This window comes from Penicillium canariense (genome assembly GCF_028826845.1).
Source record: "Penicillium canariense strain IBT 26290 chromosome Unknown utg000006l_segment0_segment0, whole genome shotgun sequence".
NCBI classification, from domain to species: Eukaryota; Fungi; Ascomycota; class Eurotiomycetes; order Eurotiales; family Aspergillaceae; genus Penicillium; species Penicillium canariense.
In genome coordinates this window covers 2,902,915-2,930,119 of record NW_026622733.1, presented here as the reverse complement: position 1 = coordinate 2,930,119, position 27,205 = coordinate 2,902,915, and the positions used below count along the sequence as shown (strand labels likewise).

The following is a 27,205-nucleotide window of genomic DNA, read 5'->3' as shown; positions in this document are numbered from 1 at the left end:
TCAGGGCTTCAGAGGCCGGCAGCGTCCCCCAAAGGGAATGGTGTGTGGCGTCTGAAGACCTATGGGCCGCTCTTAACAGCTTTTCCTGTTTTCTTCCTTTATCAATCGATGATTTTATCCTGATTCTGATTCCGCTTAATCTTATTTGTTATGGATATATATAGATCTTAGATCTCTTCGGGGAGTAGCAGATTGGTAAATTCCTGTTAATTATAGTATTTAGCTTCTTAATCTTATCTTTAACTCTCTTATAAGAGGATATATATATTCAGGCCCAAGATGGTATAGGAAGGATCATCTTCTAGTGCTTATTAGTAGTCAGTCCACCCGTAGGCTGTACAGACCTACCCGGCCACCTTGTGCTGATGCTGCAATCGCCTTGTGACCACAAGGGATTAAACCATCTGGTCACATGACGGTATAATGGGAGGTCCTTTCATACCTAGTAGCATTCCCGATCACATGCTGATACCTATTAAGTTGATCCAGCACATCCTTTATTGATCCCTAAATAGGACAAGTCGTCATTTTGTAAAAATAGAGGTTGAATTCGGAAGTACGCTTGGTATGTTTGTCTCCCATTACCTATATATTTCACGGCTTCGTGGCTAGGAATTTTCCAGTGCTGAGAATATCACCATCCTCTTCCCGACCATTCATTGCCCGATCTATACGAAACTGCGAGGTCTTAAAAAGCCCTGGCATAGTTGTGTCTTCGAAAGGGATCCCATGACTGATCATTCGCGCAAGCTCCCTAGCTGCAAGCCATATAACCGGCATTCCATGACCATTGAAGCCGGCAATGATGAACTGATTGTCTTTTCTGGGAATATGACCGATGTGAGGATTCGAGTCGTATGAATAACCCATCACACCAGACCAGATCGAGTCCACCTTTGCGCCCGTATTTTCCCATCCGTTGAAGGTTCGCTGCATGTAACCGTCGTAGTAATTCTTTGCTGCGTCGATCAAAATGCTGTCATCCACGTTGTTATACCATTGTTCCTTAAAGGATTTGAACTTGGCGGCTGCGCCCCCGACAACGATACTCCCATCCGCTCGAGGAATCAGATATGAGAGTGTATTATCATCGGTCCGATGAATGTAGGAGTTGTTCAAGAGTGGAGGTTTCACCCCTTCTGGCACGGTAATCCGACAGCATATCCCTTTGCAGGGAACAATATTCCTGTTGTACTCAGGAAGAAGACCAGAGACATACGCGTTATTCGCGTGAATAACTTTGTATGTGTGAATTTGTCCTCGTGGAGTTTGAACTAAGAAACCACCAGTAGGATCGGTCTCGATTGAATTCACTGGTGTTTGGGTTTGAAGATTGATCCTATTTCCTGCCACTAATTTCTGAAGCAAATGCATCACAAATTTGTATGGCCACATTGTTGCGGCAGTAAATGATGCACAAGCAATAGCGCCCTTGACACCACAGATCTGGTATAGGTTAGTTTGATAATTCTGACCGTTGTAATGTGTACTTACTCCTTCAACATTTTCGCCAGTGTAAAAGATGACATCATCCATGTATTCAAACCCCTTGGCCACCATGAAATCATAGACTTCTTTTGCCTTCTTTGCTGCTTCCTCGTTGCACCACACATCGATGCTTCTCGATACCGTCAGATCGCAATCAATTTTCTCCTCCTCAATAAACTTTTTGAGCGCTCGGATGTGAGCAATTTCAAACTCTGCAATCTCAGCGCCGGCCCTTGAGCCCGCGCGGCCAATATACGTCGGGATGTGACCGTATAAATCGGGACGTAGATGACCACCATTGCGTCCAGTCGCTCCAGAACAAGCCGCCCGAGCTTCCAGAATGGTAATTGACCCAATTCGATCGTCCGCTTCCTGGGCAAGATGGTAGGCCGTGCCGACTCCAGCGTATCCAGCACCAATGATGACGATATCACTATGAGGTAGCAGCTCCTCTGTTGAGCGATGGTGACTGAGTACATGTTCCTCCGCCTGCCAGAAAGATCCCGTCGGATTATCCACGGGGAAACATTGGGGATGGTGCGCCATTGCTTTCTTCTTGCAGAGCCTGACGGGCTAAAGGCCAAGATGAACACCGTATTAAAAAGTGGCGGCAAGAAAACTCATTTTTAAAAATCAGTCATTTTTTTTCGCCTAGTATCAATTGATAAATCAAGAGTGGTACGTTCTCCGCCGGACCGGCTGCTTTGTTTTACAGCCACCGGGTTGGTTGTCTTGGACCCGGTCCCACCCACGGTTTGCCGGACAAGGTTCTTATCTCATTTCCCCACAAGATACGGCGACAACTTTGGTTTTGAGACCTGTAATTTGATAGCATGATAAGCATTGACTATGTGATGCCGTGGAAGGTATCGATAACTGCCGGTAAAGGTGGTGTTCCGGTCGGCTTGGGCACGCAACTTCTATTTATTTCTAATTAGACACAGCTAACTGGCGGAGCTCTGCTGCATCGGAGCGAGCTGCTGAATCAAAAGCAAACCATTCCCCCTCCCCACCTCCCCAAAATACAAAGTGACTACCAAAGTCTGAGTTTCCACTGGCAACGTTGCCTTTCAGTTCCTTTACCTATACATCTGCCATGATCTCTTCGAGCAGCATTCACGCAAAAACCGACACCTCGCTACCCCCTGGGTCCTCCAACAGCAAACATGAAAAAAGCCAGGTCACCACCGACCAGGATGCTAAGGCCCACAGTGATGATTTGGAAGCTGCCACTGCACAGCTTGAAGAAGTCCACATATTCAAACAAGGGCTTCACCAACGACACATTCAAATGATCGCCCTGGCGGGCACAATTGGCACAGGATTATTCTTGGGTTCTGGTCGGGCGATCGCAACCGCTGGTCCCCTCGGCGCTTTTCTCGCGTACTCAATCATTGGGCTTGCTGTGTCAAGCGTGGTTTTTGGTGTTGGAGAGATGGGTGCCTTGGCTCCTCTCAATGGCGGGGTTATTCGTTATGCAGAGATTTTCTGTGACCCTGCATTGGCATTTGCTAATGGTTGGAACCAAGTATATTCCTATGCGGTCTCCATACCAGCGGAGATTGTTGCTGCCGCCGTTATCATTGAGTTTTGGGCTACAGTCAACAACGCGATTTGGATCACCGTATTTGCAATCTTGATGATTGTTACTGCACTGCTCTTTGTCCGAATCTATGGAGAGCTCGAGTTCGCCTTTTCAATGTTGAAGATAATGCTTATTGTGGGGATCAATATTATGGCTTTGGTAATAACCTGCGGTGGAGGACCGAATCATGTCGCGACTGGGTTCAGCTATTGGTCAAACCCTGGACCCTTTGTTCAGTACTTGGGCATTTCAGGATCCCTTGGGAGATTTTTAGGCTTCTGGAAGACCTTCAACAACGCCCTATATGCTTACTCGGGAATTGAGAACATAACAGTGGCAGCTGCAGAGACGAAAAATCCTCGCAGAGCAATTCCGATGGCCGCAAGACGCATATTTATCCGAATCTTTTTGTTCTATGTCCTCTCCATTTTTATGGTCGGGTTGGTCGTGCCATCAAATGACTCCGATCTCCTGAGCTCCACAAGTACAGCCTCTCAATCGCCATTCGTTATAGCAGCTCGAAATGCCGGCATCAAGGTGGTTCCGTCCATAATCAATGCCGTGGTTCTAACATCGGCTTGGTCCTCTGGAAATTCTAGCATGTTAGGAGGTTCCAGGATCCTGTTCGGTATGGCAGTTCACGGACATGCGCCTGCTGTATTTAAGCGAACCAACCGCATGGGAATACCTTATGTTGCCGTGGTATTCTTCGGATTTTTCATGGCCCTGGGCTACATGACCCTCTCGAGCTCCGCAAGCACGGTATTTACGTGGCTTCAGGATATCGTGTCAATATCTACACTGGTCAACTGGATCTGCATATGTGTTGTTTATTTGAGGTTTCTATACGGTTGCAAGAAGCAGCGTATCGACCGCCATAAAGAACTTCCATGGGCAGCCCCATTGCAGCCATATACTACCTGGGCATCGTTGGCCATTTTTCTTCTTCTTTTTATTACTGGTGGATTCAGCACGTTTATCAAGGGACACTGGAGCACGGAGACATTCATCTCCTCCTATCTTAACTTGCCTCTCATTCTTGTGGTCTATGCTGGCTACAAGCTCACTATGAAAACAAGGATGCTACCTCTGGAGGAAATTCCAATCCGGCCGTTCATTGAAAACTTCCGGAACAACCCTGAGCCGGAGACCAAGCGCCAGAAAGGCCTCCAAAGACTAAATATTCTGTGGTCATAAGAGCAATATTCTTGGTTATTATTGATCAAACAATGTGAACTTAGATTTTTGCTTGAATTATCTTAATACTTTGGATTGCTGGGGTTTTCGCATGAAACGTAGGTGTAGGATTCAATCTTGAGATACAGTACTTTTCATTGAAAATAGCAGGGTCAATCAAGTGATATCTTTATCTTCCTATGGAGAGTCGATGCTGACGACAATGTCAAGAAGAGAGCAGACCGAGAGAGGAGAAGGGGGAAGCCGACGAGAAAAGCTATGGACCGGCGTTGAGCCAAACACGGTCGCTGACGTCTTGTGCTTGTGCAAAGTAGAAATGGCTGCCAACATTGCTCAATGCATTAAAATGAGATAGAGTGTGAGCACTATACAGGTAGTCTGCAGAGAACACTGAAGAAAATGATTGTGTGTAACACTGTGGGGCTATTTTTTACTGACCAATAGACATGCACCGGCCCGAGGTATCCTAATCAGGAAGTTTCGAGATAAAAGCAGCCAGCGGAATTGCCGGTGCGGGGCGGAAGCTGCTTATCACGTTGATTTCCGAAGAAACCCAGACCACCGGAGACACTGGCTGAATTTAATAGGAAGACTTGAAGGCGTTCAAGCCCAGAAGGAACGTTTGCAAAGCTACAATAAACTCCTACAATCGCCCTTTGTCAACGGCATCGCATTTTCGGCTACTCAGGTGTGTTAGTTTCTGAGCTGGACTCGTTTTATCCCCTCCTGGGATAATTTAGAGAAGCAGAGAACTTAACCCATATGGCGCGACAAAAGCATGTCGTGTTTGATGTTGTGGGGACCTGCGTCTCTTTCGATGCATTTTACGAAACTATCAATTGCGTTATGGGGAAAAAGCTTATCGCCAAAAACATCACACCATCATTTTTCGGATTCAGTTGGATGACTGCGGCTGAGCTCGAGTTCACGTTCCTATCGATCTCTGAGCGCTACCGGCCATACAGAGACGTACTTGGTGCCATATTCTACCGCACTCTCTATATGGCAGGTATTCAACAGCCTAGAGACTTTGCCACCGATCTCGAAAGAGATCAATGCGTTCAAGGATATTCTGAATTGGAGTTGCGGCCCGGGACAGAAGAGTGTTTTCGTACATTAAGGAGTGCCGGTTTCACCATCTGGTGCCTCACAACCGGCGACAGCAAACGAGTCCAAGGTTATTTCGACCGCGCCGGCGTGAGTATGCCGGCTGGAAACCTAATTACCTGTGACGTGCAAGGAATCGCTAAGCCTGCACTAGCAGCATACAAACCTGCGCTTGATAGAATCTCCTCTGATGATGAGAAGTGGTTTGCAGCGGCGCATATGTGGGATGTCTCTGCGGCTACCAAAGTCGGGTTCCGGGGTGCGTATTGCACCATTTATGAGAAAGAGCCTTGCTCTGAGATCTTTGATTCCAGCATGGATGTGCTTGCAGACACATTGCCCGAAATGGCTGAGCAGATCGTGGCCGCCTCAGCTTAGTTTCCATTCTATACAAAAGGGTCCCTCAAAATATTGACGCCCATAGCCTAGTTGAAACTAGCTTGTGTAATTAGAAAGGTGCGGTAAAAATTGCGTGAATCTTGTATAACCACATTCAAGATCTAGAGTAGTATGTTAGTTCCGCCATTCTCAATAGCAACAGCAATTGATTTGCACTTGCCCCAGTTGCACCCGCTTTCATGGCGTTTAGCCGCCGGTGATCTCGCGATAACACGTAAGGGCTGAACAAGAGCGAAATTACGACAATGAAGATTGCAATTTGCCGGAAATCGCAACGGATGGCGGTTTGTAATGATGGGATTCTCAGTTTCTTCGGCCCCAACCATGACCATGTCACTAACAGCGTAACCAAAGATTTGCCTGTATAAAGACCTGCTAGAACGCCAAGAAATTCGTCGAAGGAGCCTGTTTCAAGACATGCATTCAGCTGACAAGCATATTTCCACTAGCGAAATCCAAATTTATCATGTGTAGTAGCTCCACGGCGTGTTATGACGAAAATGTGTAGCATCAATCCGCCGATAGTTGTGAGTCCGATCGAGGCCAAGAAGAACTCCAGCTCTCCATACACACGCACCAGAATGCAATCTATTACGAATCTCGCGACATGAAGCATAGTGATGCACCCCATCGGGAATACATTATCGGGCCAGCAATCGATTATCAAGGCGGCAGCGTTCAACTCGATGGGGCAGTCTATGGTGAACTGATAATGGACTCGCGCATTGTACTATAACCGCCGCGTGTCGGCTGTACTGAATACTCCTTTCTTCTCAATTAATCTTCCATCCTGATGTTGATTTCACTTGATCTTATTCATCATGAATACATATAGACCATATATTAATAGCCTTTTCTATCAACCAAACTAGATATTATTTGGCTATTATCTAACATAATCGATAAGACGGTCAAGTATGAAGTCATGTGCGCTTAAGCGCACATGACACCTTCAAATCTGTGTTTTATTAAAATGTAACTAGTCGGAATAATACTGAGTCTGGGTGAAGTCCCACCGTTGCGTTGGAATTAAAGACCAATACCTGCCCTAAAGGTATATCCGTGGCGTGAGTATTTTAGATGCAGCTTAAGCTTTTATTATGTAAGTCATCCCATGGAATGCATGTTGATCCTAATATATTTTATTCTTGGATTTGGGCCTCAGTGGTGGCTTCGCAAGTATCACTCACAGTCTCCCACATCTGTAGCACAAACACAGCTATATGGTTCCTGCCGCGCTGGATGGCGAGACCCATATTTGCGTTCTTAGGTGTCTTGGCCTTTGTTGTATTGGTAGCAGCGGTACCTCGCATCCCTTCCAGTATGCCTTTCTCTCCCCATCGTACATTGAGTAGGACGCATATGTGACTGAGTATTCTTCGTTGATAGAAATGGGTTGGAAACTCGAATTCGAGCTATCATCTTGACTATTGCATGATGAAATCAGCCGCTAGCGGCTGAACAGGGCCATGTTCAATAGAACGGCATGAATACTCGATCAGAGAAGCTTGTTCGTCTTCAATTTTGCAAACTTTGATGGGTTCAATGTCAACTCGAACGGACTCCTTTTAACTCAGGGCAAGATCTGTAATAAACTCCCGTGTGTACTATTAGAAGTAGTTACCTATGTTTACTGCATGTTATTACTTGAAAGCTGCTGAATCTGGTTCATTTTAGCCCAAATTTCTAGTTCCATGCGCCTGTACATCTATCATTCCTATAAATGAAGTATTATTTCACTCCCAACCCATATAAACGCAAAATAGACTAGAGTAATGCATTGCGCTCATTCAGTGACATCACATTCGATCCAATGTGCTTTCATAAAGTGGGGATGAAATGCTTAGAGTCACTCTCCTGCTGGCTGAATGATTCAGAGAAGGCCGCGATTCCACCAATGATACCGACTGCCATGAAGAGGAGCGAGATAATAGACCAAACCACACCCCAGCATTGAGAAGATCCTCCATACCTCTGGGCAAAAACGCTTGCATCCGACGTGTTTACTTTACGCAGGATAAGATCATCGCACTGAGAAATCAATCAATCTCTTGATGTCAGAGACAACAGTAAGATGATGGAGACTTACAATATCCCAAACACTGTAGAGGGCAGACATGACGCCAATGAAAAGCTGTTGAGCCTAGTTAGAGACGGTCTTCCCACAGGGATGTAAAAGCATTTCAGAAGAATCGTTCTCCGGTTCCAGAACTTACCACAACCCATCTTAGGGCTTCACCATGGGCGATGAACCAGCATGCCACCAGCAGACCGACCGCGAGGAGGATTGTAAGGATAGTCAACCAATCTTTCCGAGCCCACCATATAGTCAGGAGAAAGCAGACGCCGAGGACTATGCTTGCCACCTTGCTGGCAACAATGTCAAATCCCGCAAAGATCAACAGTGCACCGATAATAGAGGAGCCCAGATAACCCGCGGGCAGAGTAATGGCGCTGATGCCGCCTTGCATGTGGGTCACGCCACCCTCATGGGGGTCGAGCGAGATCGACTTGACTTTACCACCTGTGCAACACGCTGTAATCGCATGCCCAAATTCATGAAAGGCGATGACCAGCATCTTGGTTCTTGTTAACTCCAGGCATCCACTTTTGGTTCGTGGTTTGGGGAGGAGTGTGATTTACCTTGAACGGCCACAGCGACCAGCGAACGTATGGTAGATTCCATAGCAGCGCGATCACAACCACATAGACGGCCATAATTCCCAGCGTGACCGCCTGGGTATGGTTCACTGTCAGACTGCGTTTAGCTAGATGCGGGGCCATTTCGACGGCCCGGCCAGTCAAACCCGCATACAGAGCCGGCATGTTGATGAGGAAATGAGCCCTAGGGGATGGCAAAGTTTGGGAGATGGGCGGATGAGTGGTCGATGCTGGTTTAATATTGTGGTTGGAACTTGTCCTCCTGCTGTACGCGCGGAATGGACGCGAATGCCAGTTGTTAGTGTGTGGCGCACTACCACAAAGGGCTTAGTGTGTGTGGCTGGCCACACTATTTTTAGCGTCGGAGGCGGGGGTTCGCCCACCCTGCCCAACACCCAGCCTGACTGTCCTTGGTTTGAACTGCGCACAGTCTTTCCAATCATGGCTACCAAAGAAATACTGTTCTGTCATGCCGTCTTTTGGCGGCTCGGTCGCGCAGGGCTTTTAGGCAGCTGGCCATCTGTTTTGATCCGTACCGAATCAAAGTTGATGTGCTACATGGAGTACCTACCCATGGGTCTATATATATCTACCCCTTAAACTTTCGTCCCGACCGTTAAACTTGCCCCGAAACCTGAACCTGAATATAATTCACAGGTATCGGCTTGAAGTTCAATCAAACGAATCTTGATAGACCATCACAGGCAGTTTGCTCAACTCTCAATGAGAGTTACCGGGCAGTCAGGCCGGTGAGGGTGTGCCGCGTCCATGGCTGGGCCGACATTCCTCCCCTGACCTTTCCCTGGCTTGCTCCAACCCCGCAAAACAACCACCAGGGATCCACACTCCAACGTTACACCCGATATACACCCCCACGCCTGCAAGCTTTGGGCCAGGGGTATTTCCTGGAAGCCTGTGCCTCGTCCGGCGGAGAATAAGAGGTTTGGCGAGATACGGAGATAACTTGGATCAACATTCACCGTTCCATCAGCCTCGTCTCTCTCCAGGACGCGACTCAGAGACCATCGCGACGGATTATATCCCCCTTTTCCGAATTGCATCGAAGATCCGATGAGATAGAGGTGATAATTATTTGGATCCATGGGGATGGCCATCATTCTGCCAGTGCTTCTTGCCCTCGCTGAGAGTGTCGTCACCCTCGCCGCAGGCCAGACGGGCAGCGATTGCAAGCGTGACAAACCCAGGTACCATGAAGACGCGGGGGTGCTCAAATATGTCAATCATCTCATTGGCACCTATGGCATGACGCCGAACGGGAACGGTGGCATGATCCCATCGGTCGCACCGCCGTTTGGTATGACTCGGTGGACACCACAGACGCGAGAGAACTTCATCTCGCAGGTCCCCTATGGAGACAGCGACCGCCTGATACATGGCTTTCAAGCCACACACCAGCCGGCGATTTGGATGGGTGAGGCAGGCCAGGTAGTGCTGACCCCCGGACTGGGAGAAGTGCAACCGCTCTTCCAGAACCGAGGACTCGCGTTCCGGAAGGAGGAAGAACATAGCACGGCCTATGTGTATGAGGTTCTTGTTGATGCGACACAGCTTGTGAACCGGAACTGGAATGCCACAGCAGAGGCAGTTGGAGATGGTCCAGTTCCAGGGGGGGCAGGTGCCGTGCCGGATAATGTGGAAGAAGGTATGGCACCATCTCCATATTTTCAGGGGAGGTTCGACCCGTAGAGGGAACTGATCACCACCAAGGTACAAATGGGAGATCGCGAAAACGTGAGATACAACCGGAGCCATTAAGCAGCGATGGCTCTGAAGGAGATGCCTACCAACGCTCTATCCAAGTAAAATCTGAAGGAATCTGAAGTCCGAACAAAATGATCCTAACAAACCCATATAGATCGCCCTCTCCGCCAATGCTCATGCAGGGCACCTCCGATTTGATTTCCAGCAATGTGGGGATATTCCTGATCACCAGCGCCTTCAGCCCTGGGTTTTCATCGAAGTTTCTCGACGAAATTGGACAGGCGATGTCCATGTCGACGTTGACAGCCGAGAAATATACGGCTACAACACTGAGCGACAGGATTACCTCCTTGGTCCCGACTATGCACCATCCTTCAAAGGATATTTTGTTTCCCGCTTCTCGGAGCCCTTTGAGGAAGTGGGAGTCACCAATGGAAACGACGTTGTCGACAATGCATACGAGCGACATGGGAATTTCACTGGGGCCTACGTCAAGTTTCAGAGGGGCGTACGCAGGGTCGAGGTACGGACTGGCGTTTCATACGTCAGTATTGAACAAGCGCGGACAAATTTGGCTCTTGAGATGCCCAATGACGCAACATTTGAGAGCACTGTCGCAAACGTGAAGCAGCAGTGGCTCGAGAAACTCGACCGCGTTACTATCGACGGAGTCAATGATACTGATTCGGATCATGATCCTCGCACCATCTGGTATACCGGCCTTTTTCACGCATTACAGTACCCCAGTGACTTTTCAGAACCATCTTTGAATGGCAAGGACATAACCCGTGTCTTTTACTCCGGGTACACGGACAGGGTACACACGGCAGATGACTCTTACTATCAGTCGTGGTCCCTCTGGGACACCTACCGGGCGGAGCATTCTCTTCTTACACTTTTCGCGCCAGAACGGGTGAATGGTATGATGCGTACCTTGCTTCGCATTTTCGACTGGTCTGGGTGGTTACCCATGTGGGCGAATCTGATCGAAACAAACATCATGATTGCTACAAATGCGGATGTAGTGCTCGCCAACGCACTCGAACGTGGGTTCCGTGGCTTCGACCTAGCAAAAGCCTGGGCTGCAGTTAAGAAGGATGCGTATACACCGCCGGATCATGACACAGAGCTTCTTTACTATGACCGCGAGCCACGCACTCCTTACGAAGCTCGTGCGGGGCTCACCGCTTATATCAAGCAAGGATGGGTGCCCAACGATGGTTGGTCCGAGTCGGCGAGTCGTACCTTGGACTATGCGTTTAATGACTATGCCTGCTCTGTGGTTGCGGGCCACGCTGGAGCTGATATGAATATCATCACGGCGCTCCAGGGCCGAAGTCGAAACTACGTCAACCTTTGGAACAATGACACTCAGTTTATGCAGGCCCGCAATGCGAACGGCACATGGGCCAACAATACCTGGGGCTGGACAGAGGGCGATGACTGGGTCTATACCTTTGACGTGATGCATGATGTCAAGGGGTTGGCTAAACTCTTTGGTGGTCGGGAGTCTATGCGTCATAAGCTAGATGCACATTTCCAAGGCGGGCACAATGAACATAGCAATGAGCCGAGCCATCATGTTCCTTATCTCTACTCTGTGCTTGGCTTTTCATCCCAAGCCGCGGAGGAAATCCGGAAGATTGCCTGGAGCAACTACAACACCACTAGTGGTGGACTAAGTGGCAATGAGGATCTTGGGCAAATGAGCGCATGGTACGTTTTTTCCGCTCTCGGATTCTATCCCGTCAACCCAGCAAGTGACGAATACATTGTGGGCACACCGTTTTTCGAGAAAGTATCCATCCGCCTCCCCGGCAGGGCGGCGACGGGAGGTGCCATGGCCAACCAGCCAGAAAAGGTTCTTGTCATCAGTGCCCCAGGGGCACCGGCCAAACCGTATATCAAAAACTTAAAAGTGGACGGGAAAGATATATCTCGGCCCATTTTGCGGCATGGTGATATTGTTCATGCGACAAATATCGAATTTGAGATGAGCGATGTTCCTACATCATGGGGTACAAACCCTCTATGGTAGAGCATTGGCCCAATCATTTTATTCAAGCTGTGGCTTTCAGTGTCTGCACCTGCATCAAGACTTTTTTCATCTCAATACCTCTGCTGGAAAGCCTTCCCGTATTTATACTCATTATGCCCAGCCGAAGAATCTCAGCTGTCTCCTATATATTTTACCAGCCAGGAAGAGTTCGTTGGTGAATGATTCGAAGGCCTCGTTAATTGTGGAGAGAGTAATGCACTCTCTCTTCAGTCTTGATTACAGGGGCCCGGTCTTTGATGTATCCTGTGTATACCATGAAAGAGGCCCTCGCAGATGAGTGCCCATTCCGAGAAAAGGCACCATCGAGCTAAGCCTAAGTAATCCCGGGCGACCGCTAGTGTGCTTGCCATTGTAACTCTTAAGACGTGATGGTCATGGGAATCTCTCCAACTCCACATTGCTCTAGTAGCAGGCATTAATTTTCCTTCAGTATTGCGGGGGTTTATCAGTCTGAGGGTTTTCAGGGCGCCACTGACTCCTGCTAAGACGGCGCCGGCTCGAGGGGACTTTGAATTCCGACGAGGAGGCGGGCCGAGTATTGGACCTACGAGAAGGCCCATCAGATCTTTTCGCTCTCAGCACATCTCGCGAATAAACAGATGCCGAAAGTAACCCTTCTTCACCATGCGCAGCAACCCCACACCAGGCAGCATCTCCCCTGCCCCAAGTGACGAACTCCCCAGCCGAGAATCTGGGGACCGGAAATTCGTTTCACAGGAACGGTCGGCAGCTCTCCGAACGGAGACGTCGACACGAGCCGAGTGGGCGACAATTGTGGGGCGAATAGCGCCACCTGCGTTGCTAAGCAGCCAACTGATATCATCCAGGGGCCGATCGTCATCAGACGCAGAGACCGTCGAACCGATCGGGTCTTCAGTGTAAACTGTGAAGGATGGTGGTTGCATGCTTCTTCTCTTCGCGGCAGAGGTTCCTGACTATGAAGCTACTTGTGGACCAACTATTCCCCGCGACCGTACGGGTCTGCGGCCGACTCCACGGGCAGTGAAATGGCTCTTTAAAAGGAAAGTGAATCGCCGCTTTCTGTCTGATGGCTTTTCTCTGCCATCGAACTGTCACCTCGCGCCCGAACCACCCAATCGCGCGTGCCATGTTGGGACCAAAGGCGTGGATCTGGGCGGCAATCGCTGCGTCGTCTGTCCCAGCATCTCTTGCTGCTCAAGCCCCCTTGAATCTTGGGAGTGGCTTCACCCTCGCGGTAGATGAGAGCACCAACCATCTCGCGGTAACTCGCGATGAGCAGATCATCTGGGAAACCATTCCCAACCAACCCTTCCTCAGTGCTAGTGCGGGTTCCGATCAAGTCATTGACTCCAGCGGCAACTTCAAGATTACCGAGGTTGATCGGAGCAAATGCACGGGTCAGCGCATCACTCGCGCGTCGCAGAAGACGTGGCAGGGCAGCGCGAACAACCAAGCAGCCGTGATTCAGGGCGTTCTCTCCGGCTGTGGGGATGGGTCGGCCGCCTTCTCGCTTGCGTTTTGGGCGCCTGCCGAGTTTTCAGACCGCATCGCATTTCACATTGACGTGAATCCGGACTCGTCCACTGACCCTGCCACCAAGCTGTTCTTGACCTATCTTTCGTCGCCATCGGAAGACTTCTACGGTTTGGGCGCCCAGGCGTCTTTCGCGTCATTGAAGAATCAATCGGTCCCTATCTTTTCGCGGGAACAAGGAGTTGGCCGTGGGGACCAGCCGACCACAGACCTCGAGAGTGAAAATAGCTTCTTCGCTGGTGGCTATCAATTCACCACCTATTCTGCAGTGCCGCAATATATCTCTTCCGATGCACGCGTGTTCCACCTCGCGGAGGAGAGCACTGTCTACACCAACTTCGATTTCCGTGATCTCGATGCCGTGACCGTGCGATATGCCGCAGTGAACGTTGACGGATATTTCATGCAGGCAAGCAGTATGCTGAATGGCATTACAATGCTCACGGAGTACACTGGCAGGATGGCCGAACTCCCGACTTGGGTAGATACCGGCGCCGTCCTCGGAATCTAGGGTGGCCAGGCTAAGGTCAATGGAATTGTCGAGCAGGGACTCCGACAAGAGTGCCCTATCGCTGCCGTGTGGCTTCAAGACTGGTAAGAGGGTCCTCGCGATCTTTTGGGGAATTTCATTCACTGACTTCTATTAGGTCTGGCACTCACACCCAGAGCGTGTCATATATGACTCTCAATATCTCGCGTTTGTGGTGGAACTGGGAGTATGATTCAGAGCTCTACCCGACTTGGCCCGAGTTTGTGCAAAATCTGCGCAACGAGTATAATGTTCGCACGTTGTCTTATATCAACCCGTTCCTGGCAAATGTGAGCACCAAGCCGGATGGCTACCGGCGTGATCTCTACTTGGAGGCCACCAACGGTGGCTACATGATTCAAAACTCGACAATGAACAGCACATCGATTATTTCCAGTGGACCGGGAATCGAAGCAGGAATTATTGATCTAACTAATCCAGCCGCCCGCTCTTGGTTCACGGATGTTCTCCTTGAACAGGTCTGGAGCGCGAATGTGTCGGGTTATATGGGTGACTTCGGCGAATACACCCCAGTGCTCCCGGACACCCGCTTCGCCAACCGCAGCGTGGATCCGTTGTTTTACCACAATGAATTCCCTCGGGACTGGGCTAAGCTGCACCACTCCCTTACCAAAAGCGTGTCGAGTTTCTCAGACGCCATTATCTTCCATCGCTCATCCTCGCTGGCAGCCAACGGCTACATGAATCTCTACTGGGTTGGTGACCAGAACACTGACTGGGTTGTGAACGATGGCATCAAGGCGGCCGTGACGGTTTTGGGCCACATGGGACTGTCGGGATACGCGTATGGGCATGCGGAGATCGGCGGTTATACAACAACATGGAACGCCAGTGGAATTGTGAATCGCACGACAGAGTTGCTAGGCCGCTGGGGAGAGCTCGCTGCTGTGTCTAGTGTCGTCTTCCGCTCGCATGAGGGCAATGTACCTCAACGCCCGGCTCTACACCAATTCGTCCACATATGCGTATCACGCCTATAACGCACGAATGTATGCTAGTCTGGCAACCTATCGACGTAAAATTTTGGACACGGAAAGCAAAAATTTGGGCTGGCCCTTGATCAGCATGCCAGTTATCTACTATCCAGATGACTTGAAGGCCAAGAACATCAGCTACGAGAGCTTTTTCCTTGGATCTGACTTAAATGTCGCACCTGTTCTTGATCCAGGCCGGAAGAGCGTCAAGGTCTATCTGCCTGGGCCAAATGAGTCATATACTCACGTTTGGACAGGACGGAGATACCAAGGTGGTCAGACAATCAAGGTGTCTGCCCCCTACGGCAAGCCCGTAGTTTTTGTTGTGGGACAGCCAAAGCACGATCATCTCCAGGGATTTCTTGAATTCGTTCGGAAAGAGAATGGCACCGCTATTCATGTCTAAGCAAAGAACAGAGCGGTCAAGGTGGTGATGATACGTGAATGTGAGTGAATATCGCGGGATGTCTCAAGAATGCCATCCGGGGTATCTTGTTCGTTCCTAATAATTTTGACGACCGCCGCTAGCTTTTTAGTGATGAAGCCAGCGTTTACGAATTCAAAATGTCCGATAGTTTTTTTTTTTTTTTTGGCAAGCTTTGATTTTCTGTAGGCAAAATGCCGATGGAGACTGGACGTGTCGCGTTCTTTTGTTCCACCCCCCTCCCGAACCGTACCATGAAGATCTGTATGGATAACTTGTCGAAATGGAAATGACCGTATAGACTAAGAATTAAACTTTGTAGTTATTTGATGACATTTAAAAGTATCTACAGCCCCCATACAACTGTAGATGTCTGCGTCCTTCTTCACCCAGTACCTTAAGACTTCCTGCCTCGGATAGGCGCGGTAAATTAACCCGAAGCAGGGGTCGAATTATAAATCAGACACAAAGAGCAGGTTTAGTTAGTACCTTTGATAGGGTCTTTTTCGGCTCCCTCGATTTGTTTCAAAAAAGCCTCAGCAGCGTCCGGGTCAGAGGCAAAAATATGCTCTGCAACCATGCGTCGCGGTGTCTCTCCCAACCACTGAAACAGCGAGAAATCTTGGAACTTATCCGCTCGGAACAGTTCAAGCACTTCAAGTGGCTCATCGTCACTCAGATTTTCAATGAAATGGCCCATATTGCGGGGGACAATGCCAACATCGCCGGCCATGTAGTCAAAAGTCCGAGCATTCCCTTCTGCGGCAAAAATCGTAACTCGAGCGCGCCCTCTCTTGAAGTAGGTCCACTCATCTGCATTGGGGTGCCAATGCATCTCCCGAAGCGCGCCGGGATCGATTTCTAGGTGGGCTGCAGCCACCGTTTTCGAGACTGGGAAATTGGTCGAGTCCGTAATTCGCACCCGACCACCAGTCGTGCGAATCGGGTCCTGTGCGTGCATGTGATGGGTGAAGCAGATATTGGATTTTCGAAAGCCACGAGGCTTCTCTTTGTCGATACTGTCTGGGATGGATCCCTTGAAAATGTATTTTTCCGACGGGGGGATCGACTTAAATGCATCGGGGGCCAGGCGAAAGTTTTCTGCTAACACCGCCTTGGATGTATGTGCTAGTGGAGATGGTCAATCGCAAGACCAAACCGTAGGGGGGCCTCTTTCATGAACGACTCGACTCACCCATCCAATCCGTTAGCAAGAATGTGGACTCCTCCGAGAAATGGCCATCGTCGAATATTAGTAGGAACTCGGTGCCATTGGGACTGAGTCCTTGCAGAGAATGCGGATGGCCCGCCGGGAAGTACCACAAATCTCCAGCCTCGAGGTCATCCATGAAGCTGCCGCCATCCGGGTCCAGCGCAGTGACCTACCACAACATGTCATTCACTCTTCAAACAATTGCTCACCAGGACCAAGCGGCCGGAATGTCGATGACCGAGCGAACTTACCCGAACATTCCCTGCGAGTACATACGCCCACTCGGCCTCGGTATGCCAGTGCAGTTCTCGGATCACCCCTTCATCCAAGCGCATGTTGACACCTGCTAGCTCACGGCTCGTGGGCAACTCACGGATCGTCGTCTGGCGCGTCCACCCGCCCTCCTGGAAGCTGATCAGCAGACAGGTCCCAAGAACCTCCGGGGTCTGTGACCGGCCAGGCACCCTACCTCAATGCGTATATGCGAGTCGGCGAAGCTCCACCGCATGTTGGACATGCTGCCATGGTCGGTGCTCGGAGGACGAACGAGATCGGGGTTCTGACGCTCGCGGTCTTTGTTTCGCGGGCCCTGGACAGTCGCCCCGTCGCCGTTGCGGAACGGTAAGGGTTCTCGGCCGTCCCCGACCGAATCGACCTTATGGTCAAACGGGTCGCGATGCCCGGGGCTAAAGGGGGGACTACCAAACATCTCTTGGCGATTACTCGGAGGGACCCGCAGCAATTGCTGCAGTGCATGATCGGGGGCCGGGATGGCCGAGACGCCAAACAGCAACCCCAGGGGAATCAGAGCCACGAATGGCGTGGATAGAACGTGCATGGTGGCAGCGGACGATTCTCAGGGTCACGCAAGATCGATCACACATGAGACTTGATCGCTGTCTCGAAGATCGCACCTGAATTCCAGCATTCCACGGCTGCGGCGTCGGGGCCGCGCTTTTGAATCGTAACCTTCCCCACTTTCCCCCCACTTCAGGGCGTCTGGAGCCTAGCTTTTCTCCGTACTTGGTGGGTCCATGACGCACAGCAATCGTAGTGAGAGGGGCTCGGCGGACCTTGGCGGAAAAAGAAAGCAGGATCAAATTGTAAGGAAAGTTGGAGATGAGGACAGTAACTTAAATCGAAGGGGGATGGATGACTTCTCCGCACGAAGTCCCGTGCAGCCCCGTGCGAGCTCGTCTCATGGCGGTGTACGCCGTCCGACGAGTAGGGCCTTCTTTTTCTTCCTCTTCTTCATGCACTCTGGCTAAGACATTTGCTAGTGTCCCACGCTTTCTCAACAGCCAGACACAACACCACGCTACGACAGTAGCTTTCTGAGCCGCAACCGGTGGCCACCAGTGGCGTCCCATCCCTGCCGAAATGCCTGGCGAGAATGAGCCGTTGTTAGGCCACGAGCATTCAAGCCCACCTCGGCCGCGTCGAATATTGCACTATTTTCGCACTGAGCTCGATCCGCGGCGCGGAGATTTGCTGTTGCTCTTCTGCTATGTCATCACGGGTCTGCTTGATAGCTCCGCGGTGTTTATCTGGGGCTCCTTTGTGAGCATGCAAACCGGCAACACGGTCTATTTTGGCCTTGGCCTGGTGGGAACCGACGATGATCGATGGATCAAATCGGGGGTCTCGATCGCCGGCTTTTGCCTGGGATCGCTTTGCTTTGCAGCCTTCCATCGTACCTTCTTGCCTCGTCAACGCTGGGTCCTCTGTGCCTCATTTCTCGTCCAATGGGCCTGCATCATCGCGGCGGCCATCGTAGTAACCGTGTATCGGCCGGCCCGTGATGCACCCTTGAGCTGGCTTGTGCTGGTTCCCATCGCGCTACTCGCATTCCAGAGCAGCGGCCAGGCTGTGTCCAGTCGTGTACTCAAGTATAACGGTTTGACTAGTGTGGTCCTCACCAGTGTCTACTGTGACTTGTTCTCCCACCCCGATCTACTTTCGCCTAAAGTCGTTGGCAGTGCCGAGGAGATGCGTCGCGTGGGAGCCGTGATTTGTCTCTTATTTGGAACCATTTTGGGAGGGCTTTGGGCACATAGCTCAGTTGGGCTGATGGGCGCCTTATGGACCGCAGCATTGTTAAAAGCGGCCATTTTGTTCGCTTGGCTGGTCTGGAAAGCCGATGAGCCAGCCTCAGAAGAGTTCTGATGTTGTGGGCAGCTCAGACTGGGAGCGTTTGATACGCCCGATGGCCGAGAAAACCCTTGGTCATCAAATATCATCCGTTTTTCAAGAAAATCTATATGAGATCTCTAATATGCCAATCTATAACGCTTGGTGATCTAGCAACTGCAACTACAGGCGAACGTGGGAGGTAATGAGTGCGAATGACCGTGCCGTATCACGCAAACAGAAAAGGACACACGGTGCTCGATGAATGCTAGGAGGGAATTTCCCCATCCAAGGCCGAGGGCACTGTTCATCGATGGTTCTGCGAGAGGTAGAACAGCGCCGACCAAGATCGCACAGCGGTACTAGCCACGCTCTAGTATGCGTCAGTTTCCGGGGAAACTTCTCCAGCTGCGCATACAGGGCTTGAACATACCACAGAAGCTGCATGGATCAGATTAGAGTCCCCCATGTAAGTGTTAGCCGACATGAAGCTCATGATCACCTTGACCCCGAAGGCCCTGGTTCCAAGGATGGGCACAATCCAGTGGGTATGGGCCTGTGCGGGCCAGCCGTACCAAATTAAGCCGAGCGGAATCGCCCAATATCCATCCATCATAGGCGGCAATCGGGATTCGGAGGTGATGCAGCCCCCGAGCCGAGTCAGGGACTGCAATGTGGTTGGCAACACGGCCACAAACAATCCGACTAAGCACGCAGCCAACGCCAAACCCAATGCGATATGAGCCCAGGGGAAACCCCCAATTTCTCTTTGAATACTGACGTACTCTTTATGAACATCAGATAGAGATAAACATAGGCAACGGCTCCAATTGGCTATTAAGCTCTGTTGGAGATGATCCTTGGTCCCACGACCGCAGCCTTATCAGTTTGCTCATTTTTTTCAACAATGAGAAAGAAGAAAAATTGTTTCACACGCCCGTATTTGCTGAAGGACGGTCCTGTATCGGCTCCGCATGCGCCTCGAACCTGGACTCGCGCATGAACGGACTGCGTCGCCGGATGTCCGGTCCATTGAGGACTAGTACCACAGGCACGACCGAGAGAGCGACTCCCACAAAACCAAGTAATGAGCCAGCCCATCCATATCCCAGTGTGTCAAACAGTTCAAAGGAAGCCAATGGGAGAAATGCTCCGAACGAACTGCGGCCTAGTGAAGCGGCTGACAGGGCTGATGCGGCGTATTTCTCGTAGGCATCCGTCAAATAATTCACCACGGCCATGTAGATGGAATAAATCCCCACACCCGTACACGCTACGCCCAGCGTGGGCACTATCCAGTGAATGGAACCGTTGCCAACACTCCCCACCCATACCAGAATAAACCGCCAGCAAAGAGCAGACTCCCTGGGATAGAGGTATACAGGCGAGCCTCCGGAATCGGAAGACCAGGATTCTCTTGATTTTTGCGGGCAGAGCGTAGGTAGATCCGGTCTTGAATTGGGTTGACAGCGGTGCAGATGACCGCCTCTTTGGAGATCGCGAGTTGTACAAGACCAGTGGTGAAGGTGCCCCAGCCATAATTATGACGAAACGTCTGTCCCACGCTGGAGAAGAACGAAAAGAGGATTCCCCAAGCAAAGCTCACCCAGAGCGTGAAAAAAGTAACGACGGGCTCGGTCAATAGCATTCGAGTAGGCCGCTCAGAAGGACACCTGGAATAACTTCCACATGCTCCTCGTGTCTAAATCGCTCTCGGCATATATGGAATGACCAGTTTCATGATGAAGCTTTTGAGCTCGCTTTTTCAAAATGACATTCCCTCGTGTTTCACGTAGAATCATGTAAAACACTGGAATGAGCGCAACATTATAGATGATCCGAATATAGAAAATCCTATGGTCGATTAGTCTCGCTCAGTTCCGTGCAGGGAAACTCTCTCCGGGCTTACCATCTCCACGGATTGCTCTTATGAATTTGTTGGATGGCAGACCCAACAAATGGACCGAGGGCGATTCCCACAACACTGGTAAACCCGAACAGAGACATGGGCACACTGCGGGCCTGATCACCATACCAGACATCGCTGATACTGCCTCCCACAATATTGACCGACACCGACGATGCCCCGCCGCCAAAAAAGCGGGTAACCACCAGCATGGCAAAGTTTTGGGAAAATGCGGACGGGAAGAGGGAGACAACCAGGATAAAATAGGTAGGAGACAAAATAGCCAGGCATACGACCCGAAGATTCCGTCAATGGTACAAAGATGAGCGGCCAAAATGCTGCTCCCACGTTCCAAGAAGATGTTTCCCACGGACATGAAACAAACCGTGAGCGTTAGCACCCATTTATACGTCTTGCTCCAATTGAATCTATCGGAGTCAACATTCTATTCTCTACAATCTCGTTTCCTCTGGGGAAGGGGACTCGGGTCTCAGGTTACACGGGGTTGGCGAGGTCATCGGGGCCATCCCACGTATGAATCTCGACGTGTTCCTTATCGCGTAGAGGGTCGCGGCCGACATCTCCGATGTGAGCATCACGGCTGAAAAATGACCGAACCCTATTTTACGGCGGCACTAGGGATTGGGATCACACAGGGCAGCGCCAAGGGTCAATATCATGCCCATACCTAGATAGGAATCTGTCGTCAAATCCATTGTGATGAAGGTTGCTAGTGGTTTTCACGGTCGACGATCGGTTTATAGGCTTCATTTGACGCTCCTCCGAAGGTTGGGACCGAGGGGCTCCCTGGGCAATAAAGCCTTCCATGATGACGAAGCACAATTTGTGAATAGCATTGCGATAGCATCTCCTCCCTTGCAGGTTTATATCTGCACGGCCCACGGAGGTGGGACAATCCGCTTACACACCGCGCGCATCCTTCCATAGATCATGTCGCAAGTTTGGAATATTATACTAAGGTCCGACGGTATTCGCTGGTTTCTTTTCCGCAGGGGCTAGCAAATGGGTTTCTTCGCGAACGCGCCGACCAGCTCTCGGCACGATGAGTTCTAAGTCTGGTGGTCGCGCAAGTCATGACATCACCGCTCCGCAACCATCCGTCTTGTCGCAGTGTTCCATGCCACTCGGTCTGGACAGGACTTTCGTCGCAACCTCGAAGTGAGGGGCACAAATCCGGCCTGGGCGCATGAGGTCCTCGGGGGAGCAGCGTATCAGATGCGCGCGAACGCGGACGGCTCCACAATTAGGTCATGGCCGAGCCCCAAAGAGGCAAAAGCGAGGGGCCGAGTTGCCTCAAGTACACCATGCAGTCATCAACAGCCAAGCTGGATTTTTGGATTTCCCATTGGTCCTTTCCATTGTTCTATTCTTAATTGCTCAGTCTTATCTACTTCCCCTCCTCCTGTTTTCCCCCTCATTCTTCTCACTCTTCATTCTCACATCTCACTGCTCATCTCCCCATTTCCCACCTCCCACCCTCCTTCATCTTGCAATTTCCACCAGCAGAAACCTTTCTCTACCCAGTCAATATGCCGATCCCAGTGCCCCAATCCGACAGTCTAAAGGACCTCTTCAGCCTCAAGGGCAAGGTCGTCGTCGTCACAGGTGCTTCGGGCCCCCGCGGAATGGGTATCGAGGCCGCTCGTGGCTGCGCCGAGATGGGTGCCGACCTCGCCATCACCTACGCCTCGCGAGCGGCAGGCGGCGAGAAGAATGCCAAGGAGCTGCAGGAGCAGTACGGCGTCAAGGTGAAGGCCTACAAGTGTGATGTTGGCAGTTGGGACAGCGTCCAGGAACTGGTCAACACCGTCATCAAGGAATTCGGCAAGATCGACGCCTTCATCGCCAATGCTGGCCGCACAGCAAGCAGCGGGGTTCTCGACGGCTCGGTGCAAGACTGGGAGGAGGTGATTCAAACTGATTTGACGGGCACCTTCCACTGCGCAAAGGCTGTGGGCGCGCACTTCAAGCAGCGCGGCACGGGCAGCTTCGTCATCACCTCCTCCATGTCGGGTCACATCGCCAACTTCCCCCAGGAGCAAACCTCCTACAACGTTGCCAAGGCCGGCTGTATCCACATGGCGCGGTCGTTGGCCAACGAATGGCGGGACTTTGCTCGTGTGAACAGCATCTCGCCGGGCTACATTGACACCGGCCTGTCGGACTTTGTCGACCAAAAGATCCAAGACCTGTGGCTCTCCATGATTCCCATGGGCCGCAATGGCCAGGCGAAGGAATTGAAGGGGGCTTATGTCTATCTGGTGAGCGATGCCAGCACCTACATGACCGGCAATGATTTGCGCATCGATGGCGGATACTGCGTGCGGTAAATGGACCCTGTACATAATGATTCAATCTCCGGTTTCTTGGAGTTGGCAGCGTGATCGCCAATCAGCTCTGGTGGAGACATGACCTCATGCTTAGTTGCAGTTTCTTACTAGTGGGGCCCCCTCACAGTCCCCTCCAGTCCCCTCGCGTGTCGGCGGATTCACCCACGATGGAAATTGAAAGAGACTCTCAAGGGGAGATCAACACTATCCCGGTGCTCTCACCACTACCTTGCCCTGCCTCCATCCTGGTCCTTGTAGCATATGGGTAGTTTCTGTGTTTCTGTGTTCTGTGCACCAGCGGTGACGTCGGCCACCCGTGAACCCTCCCAATCATTCCATCATCCCGACTGGCTCGCAAACGACCCCGCAATCGGGGTCCTGATTGGCGCATTCTCCACAAAGATGCCCCTCCGCGTGGGAGTCGGTCCCGCCATTGTCCAGGCACAGTTGACCGACATGCCAATCGGCAGAGTTGGTCGAGGTTGATGTGCTAACGCCCGTGACAACTGCGGCTAATAGGTCCGACTCGTTGGATGCCTATAGCTCGACCGTCTGCACGTCAAAATCGATATCGTAGGCCAAGTTGTACCAGGTCCCGGCTTCAAGTTGCGCGATCCATTCAGTCGTCCCGCTCACACACTAACGAAGTGTGTTGTCCTCGCTGGCTAAGTCGCCGCTCAGCAAACCGTATTGTAGCTCTGTAAAGTGGCTCTCTTCGTAGCATATCAGCGTCGACCCTATCGCAAACACGGAGCGTGTGGCATTTCACCTCGATGAATGCCATCTGGGGTTCAAACCGAGGGTTTGGCGCATTGGTGGTGTGGTCAACGAGAAGTGGTAGAAGAGGCGCTCGCGACCCAAACCCTCCGAGGCCCGAGGGATGAGCTCGCTTCGCTCCATAGCTGGACCATTTCACAAGGACGTCCCGTCCTAGCATGAGTGAGTGCATGCCTCCCTGTCGCAAATCACCCTTTACTTACAATGGTGATTCGGGTCCCTTGAGCATCGCTGGTATCTGCTGGATTCTCAAAATGAGAGGAGAGCGCAAGGTGTTGATCGGTGGATCCAGTACCGTGAATGTACCACTGCCAGGGCGCAATTTCCTTGGACCAGGACCCTACGCCCGAAGAGAGTCAGTATAATGGTCAAAGAAAAACAGTCAATCAACGCACATTGGTCAAAATCTTCTACCGCGAAAGTAGCATTAAATATGCCACTCCGCAGAACAGCACCGCATACCGCCGCGATTGGGAGGGACATCATTCACAAGTCGCGGCAAATCATATCTGTACACTGTATCGCACACAGCATTATTGCTCATCCAGATGAGGGCCTACGGCCATGAAAGGGGCCGCCGACGGACTTGCACGGGAATGATCACCAGCAAGGGTCTTGGTCCTCCAGTCCCTCACCTTCGCTCGGTCATTTTTCATCCTTGCGTGCTCTGTAAATCCACACTCCGGATCCTTCAAGAAGAAGGATGAGGGTGAGCATTGCTGCGGGGAAGAAGAGAACCTTGCAATTCCTACACTGCTAGCGCTCTTGAAGGTGAAGTTACACTGTGTTTAAACATTCTTGCCATTTTGGTTAGACTTGCTGGGAACGTCCTTTTGGCAAGACTTACCGCCACTCAGATGGTGTGACGACCAAGCGCTGCGGGGACATTTGTTCAATTTACAGTTGATTCCGTACCCACATCCACATACCGGGGAGTCTGAAAATGTTGCCAATGAGACTAGTGCCGGTATAGGTCAGGAATAACGACGTAGCGTCACAAATCCGTGAAATCTACGTAGGAGGAACGTCCAGCTCCGTCGAATACGGAGAAACTGCATAGATATGCTTGTCATTCTTTCGAATTTCAAAGGAGGAGGTCCGGTGAATACTCTGCACTGATTTTGATATTTAGTGGACACCGGAGTGAACCAGGGGTAACAGTGTAAGGACTCATTGTCTATGTAGCGCCACCTGCTTTCAACAAATATCAACATTAGATACGCCTCGGACCTACTATCTACAGAAGTAATCTGTCCAGGTGAGGCCCTGTAAAGCCATCGCTGATGAATATCTGACCATGTTATTATTCGCTCTCATAGGCCAAGTGCAAAATGTGAGCACCTCATTTGGCTCAAGAAGCAAGAGCAAATTCCTTTTCCCCCATCTAGCTGTGAGAGTTATCGTCCCGTGGCCGTGGAGTTGTGATTCCAATTCGGGCACTGACTGCGGCGCTAGGAGCATTGTTAAAAACACACCCCCGAGCGTTAAAACCCCCCCCCCCCCCCCTATATTTAGTTTAGCGTAGTATGTGTAATACCCCTTCGAAAAAGCGGTGAGGAAGAAGCGGTGAGCTCCTTTAGGAAAATAGGGCTTAGTAGTTAGGGTCTACGGTCTATGCGGGAATAGCTTTATGTAGCTATCTTAGCTATCTTTTTTTCCTACCTATCTGCCTCTGCTACGCTATGAATATAGGCGTTTTAGTCGATTTCTTTAATACCCCTAGTCTCTCTCGCCTATTTAACCCTAGTCTTACCTACCTACGGCTAATATTAAAATTTTGGTGAATTTATAAAGATACCCTCTCTTGTAGTACGTTTTAGTAAGTAAAATAGCTATATCTTCCGTCCTTTTTAATTCTAACCTCGAGGATAACTTTGAATCCTCTAGTTTCCTATAGACAGAGCCTAATTCTATCGCTAATCTCGCTTATCCCTTTAAAACCTCCGCTAAGTCTATCGCTGTGAAGGATTACGTATTGGTCTGATATGGGGAAGCGTTGATATTAAAAGTGGTTATGTCATTCTTTATCATCACTCCGTATCGTTATTCCCTAATAAAAGAGAGTGTCCCGTTTCCTTTCAATCTGAATCGGCAAGATTCAGTCTTTGAAAAGAAGAACGGCTGAACTGTATCACAATTGTTTCATTATCTATTCGCCATCGATTCTTTACCTGATCGACAGGCCTTCTACCCTGACAAGTAGTAAAATCGTTACAACTCTAGTATAAAAGTCCTATATCTTTTCTATATTCCTCTAATTCCTTAAGAATTAGTCTTTATTTTAATCTAACTATACTAGTTCCTTTTTACCTAATCGATAAGCTCTCTACCCTATAAGTAGACCCTATAATAATTCTAATTCTTCTTTTTCGATTATCTAAAGAATTATAGTACTAAGAAACCGCTCTAGTATTACTACTAATATTAAACCGAACTTTTTAGTACTTACTAATAACTTACTAAGTCCTATCCTAGAAGAAATCTTTTCGACTATAGATACTAAGCTAGATATAAATATCTAAGCTATCTAAAAAAGGATCTAAAAGCTAGAAAAACTAAAAAGCCTATAAGATAAAATAACTACCCTCGAAGCTAAGCTTAATCTAAGAAATATATCTAAATCCTAATTATATTATTACTAATATACTTATTTATCCTTTAAGGAAGATAAGCCTAAAATTAAGTTTAAGAATATCCTAATCTTTAAACTTAACTATATCCTTTAGAAATAATAAGAGTAGCTCCTAGACCTCCGATAATCTTTTAAAAAGGCCCTAAAGAAATATAAAACTAATAGAAAAAAGATTATCTACTTAGTTAATTATATAGAAATAGTCTATCGGTAGAGATAGTATAGATATATAGAGAAAAAACTACTAAATACTAACTGGGACCCTAAAAAAGACTAGCCTTATTTTAAAGTATAGACCTTAATCTTTATTTAGAATATTACTAGCCTTAAGATAGAAATTGTAACGATTTTACTACTTGTCAGGGTAGAAGGCCTGTCGATTAGGTAAAGAATCGATGGCGAATAGATAATGAAACAATTATGATACAGTTCAGCCGTTCTTCTTTTCAAAGACTGAATCTTACCGATTCAGATTGAAAGGAAACGGGACACTCTCTTTTATTAGGGAATAACGA

General features: G+C 49.8%; 17 protein-coding genes across 17 annotated transcripts; 8 read left to right on the top strand and 9 right to left on the bottom strand.

The window, feature by feature from the left end:
* Window positions 1–594: 594 nt before the first annotated feature.
* On the bottom strand, window positions 595–2,034 carry N7482_009016 (NAD(P)/FAD-dependent oxidoreductase; the record flags this gene model as incomplete). The annotated part of the gene is made up of 1 exon (XM_056691140.1): window positions 595–2,034. One exon carries the CDS (start codon window positions 2,032–2,034, stop codon window positions 595–597), a length of 1,440 nt encoding a protein of 479 aa, XP_056540905.1.
* A 550-nt stretch (window positions 2,035–2,584) lies between these two features.
* Window positions 2,585–4,270, top strand: N7482_009015 (aromatic amino acid and leucine permease; the record flags this gene model as incomplete). Its single annotated transcript, XM_056691139.1, has 1 exon — window positions 2,585–4,270. The coding sequence occupies one exon, from the start codon at window positions 2,585–2,587 to the stop codon at window positions 4,268–4,270; it is 1,686 nt and encodes a 561-aa protein (XP_056540904.1).
* Window positions 4,271–5,032: 762 nt separating this feature from the next.
* On the top strand, window positions 5,033–5,755 carry N7482_009014 (putative 2-haloalkanoic acid dehalogenase; the record flags this gene model as incomplete). The annotated part of the gene is made up of 1 exon (XM_056691138.1): window positions 5,033–5,755. One exon carries the CDS (start codon window positions 5,033–5,035, stop codon window positions 5,753–5,755), a length of 723 nt encoding a protein of 240 aa, XP_056540903.1.
* A 1,842-nt stretch (window positions 5,756–7,597) lies between these two features.
* On the bottom strand, window positions 7,598–8,602 carry N7482_009013 (M50 family metallopeptidase; the record flags this gene model as incomplete). Its single annotated transcript, XM_056691137.1, has 4 exons — window positions 7,598–7,807; window positions 7,866–7,910; window positions 7,993–8,300; window positions 8,350–8,602. 4 exons carry the CDS (start codon window positions 8,600–8,602, stop codon window positions 7,598–7,600), a joined length of 816 nt encoding a protein of 271 aa, XP_056540902.1.
* Window positions 8,603–9,538: 936 nt separating this feature from the next.
* Window positions 9,539–12,197, top strand: N7482_009012 (GH92 family glycosyl hydrolase; the record flags this gene model as incomplete). Its single annotated transcript, XM_056691136.1, has 3 exons — window positions 9,539–10,100; window positions 10,166–10,257; window positions 10,314–12,197. 3 exons carry the CDS (start codon window positions 9,539–9,541, stop codon window positions 12,195–12,197), a joined length of 2,538 nt encoding a protein of 845 aa, XP_056540901.1.
* A 596-nt stretch (window positions 12,198–12,793) lies between these two features.
* On the bottom strand, window positions 12,794–13,123 carry N7482_009011 (uncharacterized protein; the record flags this gene model as incomplete). The annotated part of the gene is made up of 1 exon (XM_056691135.1): window positions 12,794–13,123. The coding sequence occupies one exon, from the start codon at window positions 13,121–13,123 to the stop codon at window positions 12,794–12,796; it is 330 nt and encodes a 109-aa protein (XP_056540900.1).
* A 203-nt stretch (window positions 13,124–13,326) lies between these two features.
* On the top strand, window positions 13,327–15,263 carry N7482_009010 (uncharacterized protein; the record flags this gene model as incomplete). Its single annotated transcript, XM_056691134.1, has 3 exons — window positions 13,327–14,214; window positions 14,245–14,327; window positions 14,381–15,263. The coding sequence occupies 3 exons, from the start codon at window positions 13,327–13,329 to the stop codon at window positions 15,261–15,263; spliced, it is 1,854 nt and encodes a 617-aa protein (XP_056540899.1).
* An 85-nt stretch (window positions 15,264–15,348) lies between these two features.
* N7482_009009 (uncharacterized protein) lies at window positions 15,349–15,663 on the top strand (the record flags this gene model as incomplete). Its single annotated transcript, XM_056691133.1, has 1 exon — window positions 15,349–15,663. One exon carries the CDS (start codon window positions 15,349–15,351, stop codon window positions 15,661–15,663), a length of 315 nt encoding a protein of 104 aa, XP_056540898.1.
* A 496-nt stretch (window positions 15,664–16,159) lies between these two features.
* N7482_009008 (Oxalate decarboxylase OxdC) lies at window positions 16,160–17,732 on the bottom strand (the record flags this gene model as incomplete). The annotated part of the gene is made up of 4 exons (XM_056691132.1): window positions 16,160–16,809; window positions 16,877–17,063; window positions 17,146–17,298; window positions 17,364–17,732. 4 exons carry the CDS (start codon window positions 17,730–17,732, stop codon window positions 16,160–16,162), a joined length of 1,359 nt encoding a protein of 452 aa, XP_056540897.1.
* A 542-nt stretch (window positions 17,733–18,274) lies between these two features.
* N7482_009007 (YoaK family protein) lies at window positions 18,275–19,060 on the top strand (the record flags this gene model as incomplete). Its single annotated transcript, XM_056691131.1, has 1 exon — window positions 18,275–19,060. One exon carries the CDS (start codon window positions 18,275–18,277, stop codon window positions 19,058–19,060), a length of 786 nt encoding a protein of 261 aa, XP_056540896.1.
* A 271-nt stretch (window positions 19,061–19,331) lies between these two features.
* N7482_009006 (uncharacterized protein) lies at window positions 19,332–19,920 on the bottom strand (the record flags this gene model as incomplete). Its single annotated transcript, XM_056691130.1, has 3 exons — window positions 19,332–19,397; window positions 19,458–19,800; window positions 19,838–19,920. The coding sequence occupies 3 exons, from the start codon at window positions 19,918–19,920 to the stop codon at window positions 19,332–19,334; spliced, it is 492 nt and encodes a 163-aa protein (XP_056540895.1).
* A 33-nt stretch (window positions 19,921–19,953) lies between these two features.
* N7482_009005 (uncharacterized protein) lies at window positions 19,954–20,672 on the bottom strand (the record flags this gene model as incomplete). The annotated part of the gene is made up of 2 exons (XM_056691129.1): window positions 19,954–20,315; window positions 20,369–20,672. 2 exons carry the CDS (start codon window positions 20,670–20,672, stop codon window positions 19,954–19,956), a joined length of 666 nt encoding a protein of 221 aa, XP_056540894.1.
* Window positions 20,673–20,685: 13 nt separating this feature from the next.
* N7482_009004 (uncharacterized protein) lies at window positions 20,686–21,142 on the bottom strand (the record flags this gene model as incomplete). Its single annotated transcript, XM_056691128.1, has 2 exons — window positions 20,686–20,878; window positions 20,934–21,142. 2 exons carry the CDS (start codon window positions 21,140–21,142, stop codon window positions 20,686–20,688), a joined length of 402 nt encoding a protein of 133 aa, XP_056540893.1.
* Window positions 21,143–21,425: 283 nt separating this feature from the next.
* N7482_009003 (uncharacterized protein) lies at window positions 21,426–21,758 on the bottom strand (the record flags this gene model as incomplete). The annotated part of the gene is made up of 2 exons (XM_056691127.1): window positions 21,426–21,549; window positions 21,619–21,758. The coding sequence occupies 2 exons, from the start codon at window positions 21,756–21,758 to the stop codon at window positions 21,426–21,428; spliced, it is 264 nt and encodes an 87-aa protein (XP_056540892.1).
* A 722-nt stretch (window positions 21,759–22,480) lies between these two features.
* On the top strand, window positions 22,481–23,281 carry N7482_009002 (SDR family oxidoreductase; the record flags this gene model as incomplete). The annotated part of the gene is made up of 1 exon (XM_056691126.1): window positions 22,481–23,281. The coding sequence occupies one exon, from the start codon at window positions 22,481–22,483 to the stop codon at window positions 23,279–23,281; it is 801 nt and encodes a 266-aa protein (XP_056540891.1).
* A 402-nt stretch (window positions 23,282–23,683) lies between these two features.
* N7482_009001 (uncharacterized protein) lies at window positions 23,684–24,122 on the top strand (the record flags this gene model as incomplete). Its single annotated transcript, XM_056691125.1, has 2 exons — window positions 23,684–23,752; window positions 24,003–24,122. 2 exons carry the CDS (start codon window positions 23,684–23,686, stop codon window positions 24,120–24,122), a joined length of 189 nt encoding a protein of 62 aa, XP_056540890.1.
* A 71-nt stretch (window positions 24,123–24,193) lies between these two features.
* Window positions 24,194–24,541, bottom strand: N7482_009000 (glycoside hydrolase family 131 protein; the record flags this gene model as incomplete). Its single annotated transcript, XM_056691124.1, has 3 exons — window positions 24,194–24,211; window positions 24,262–24,398; window positions 24,454–24,541. 3 exons carry the CDS (start codon window positions 24,539–24,541, stop codon window positions 24,194–24,196), a joined length of 243 nt encoding a protein of 80 aa, XP_056540889.1.
* Window positions 24,542–27,205: the final 2,664 nt, after the last annotated feature.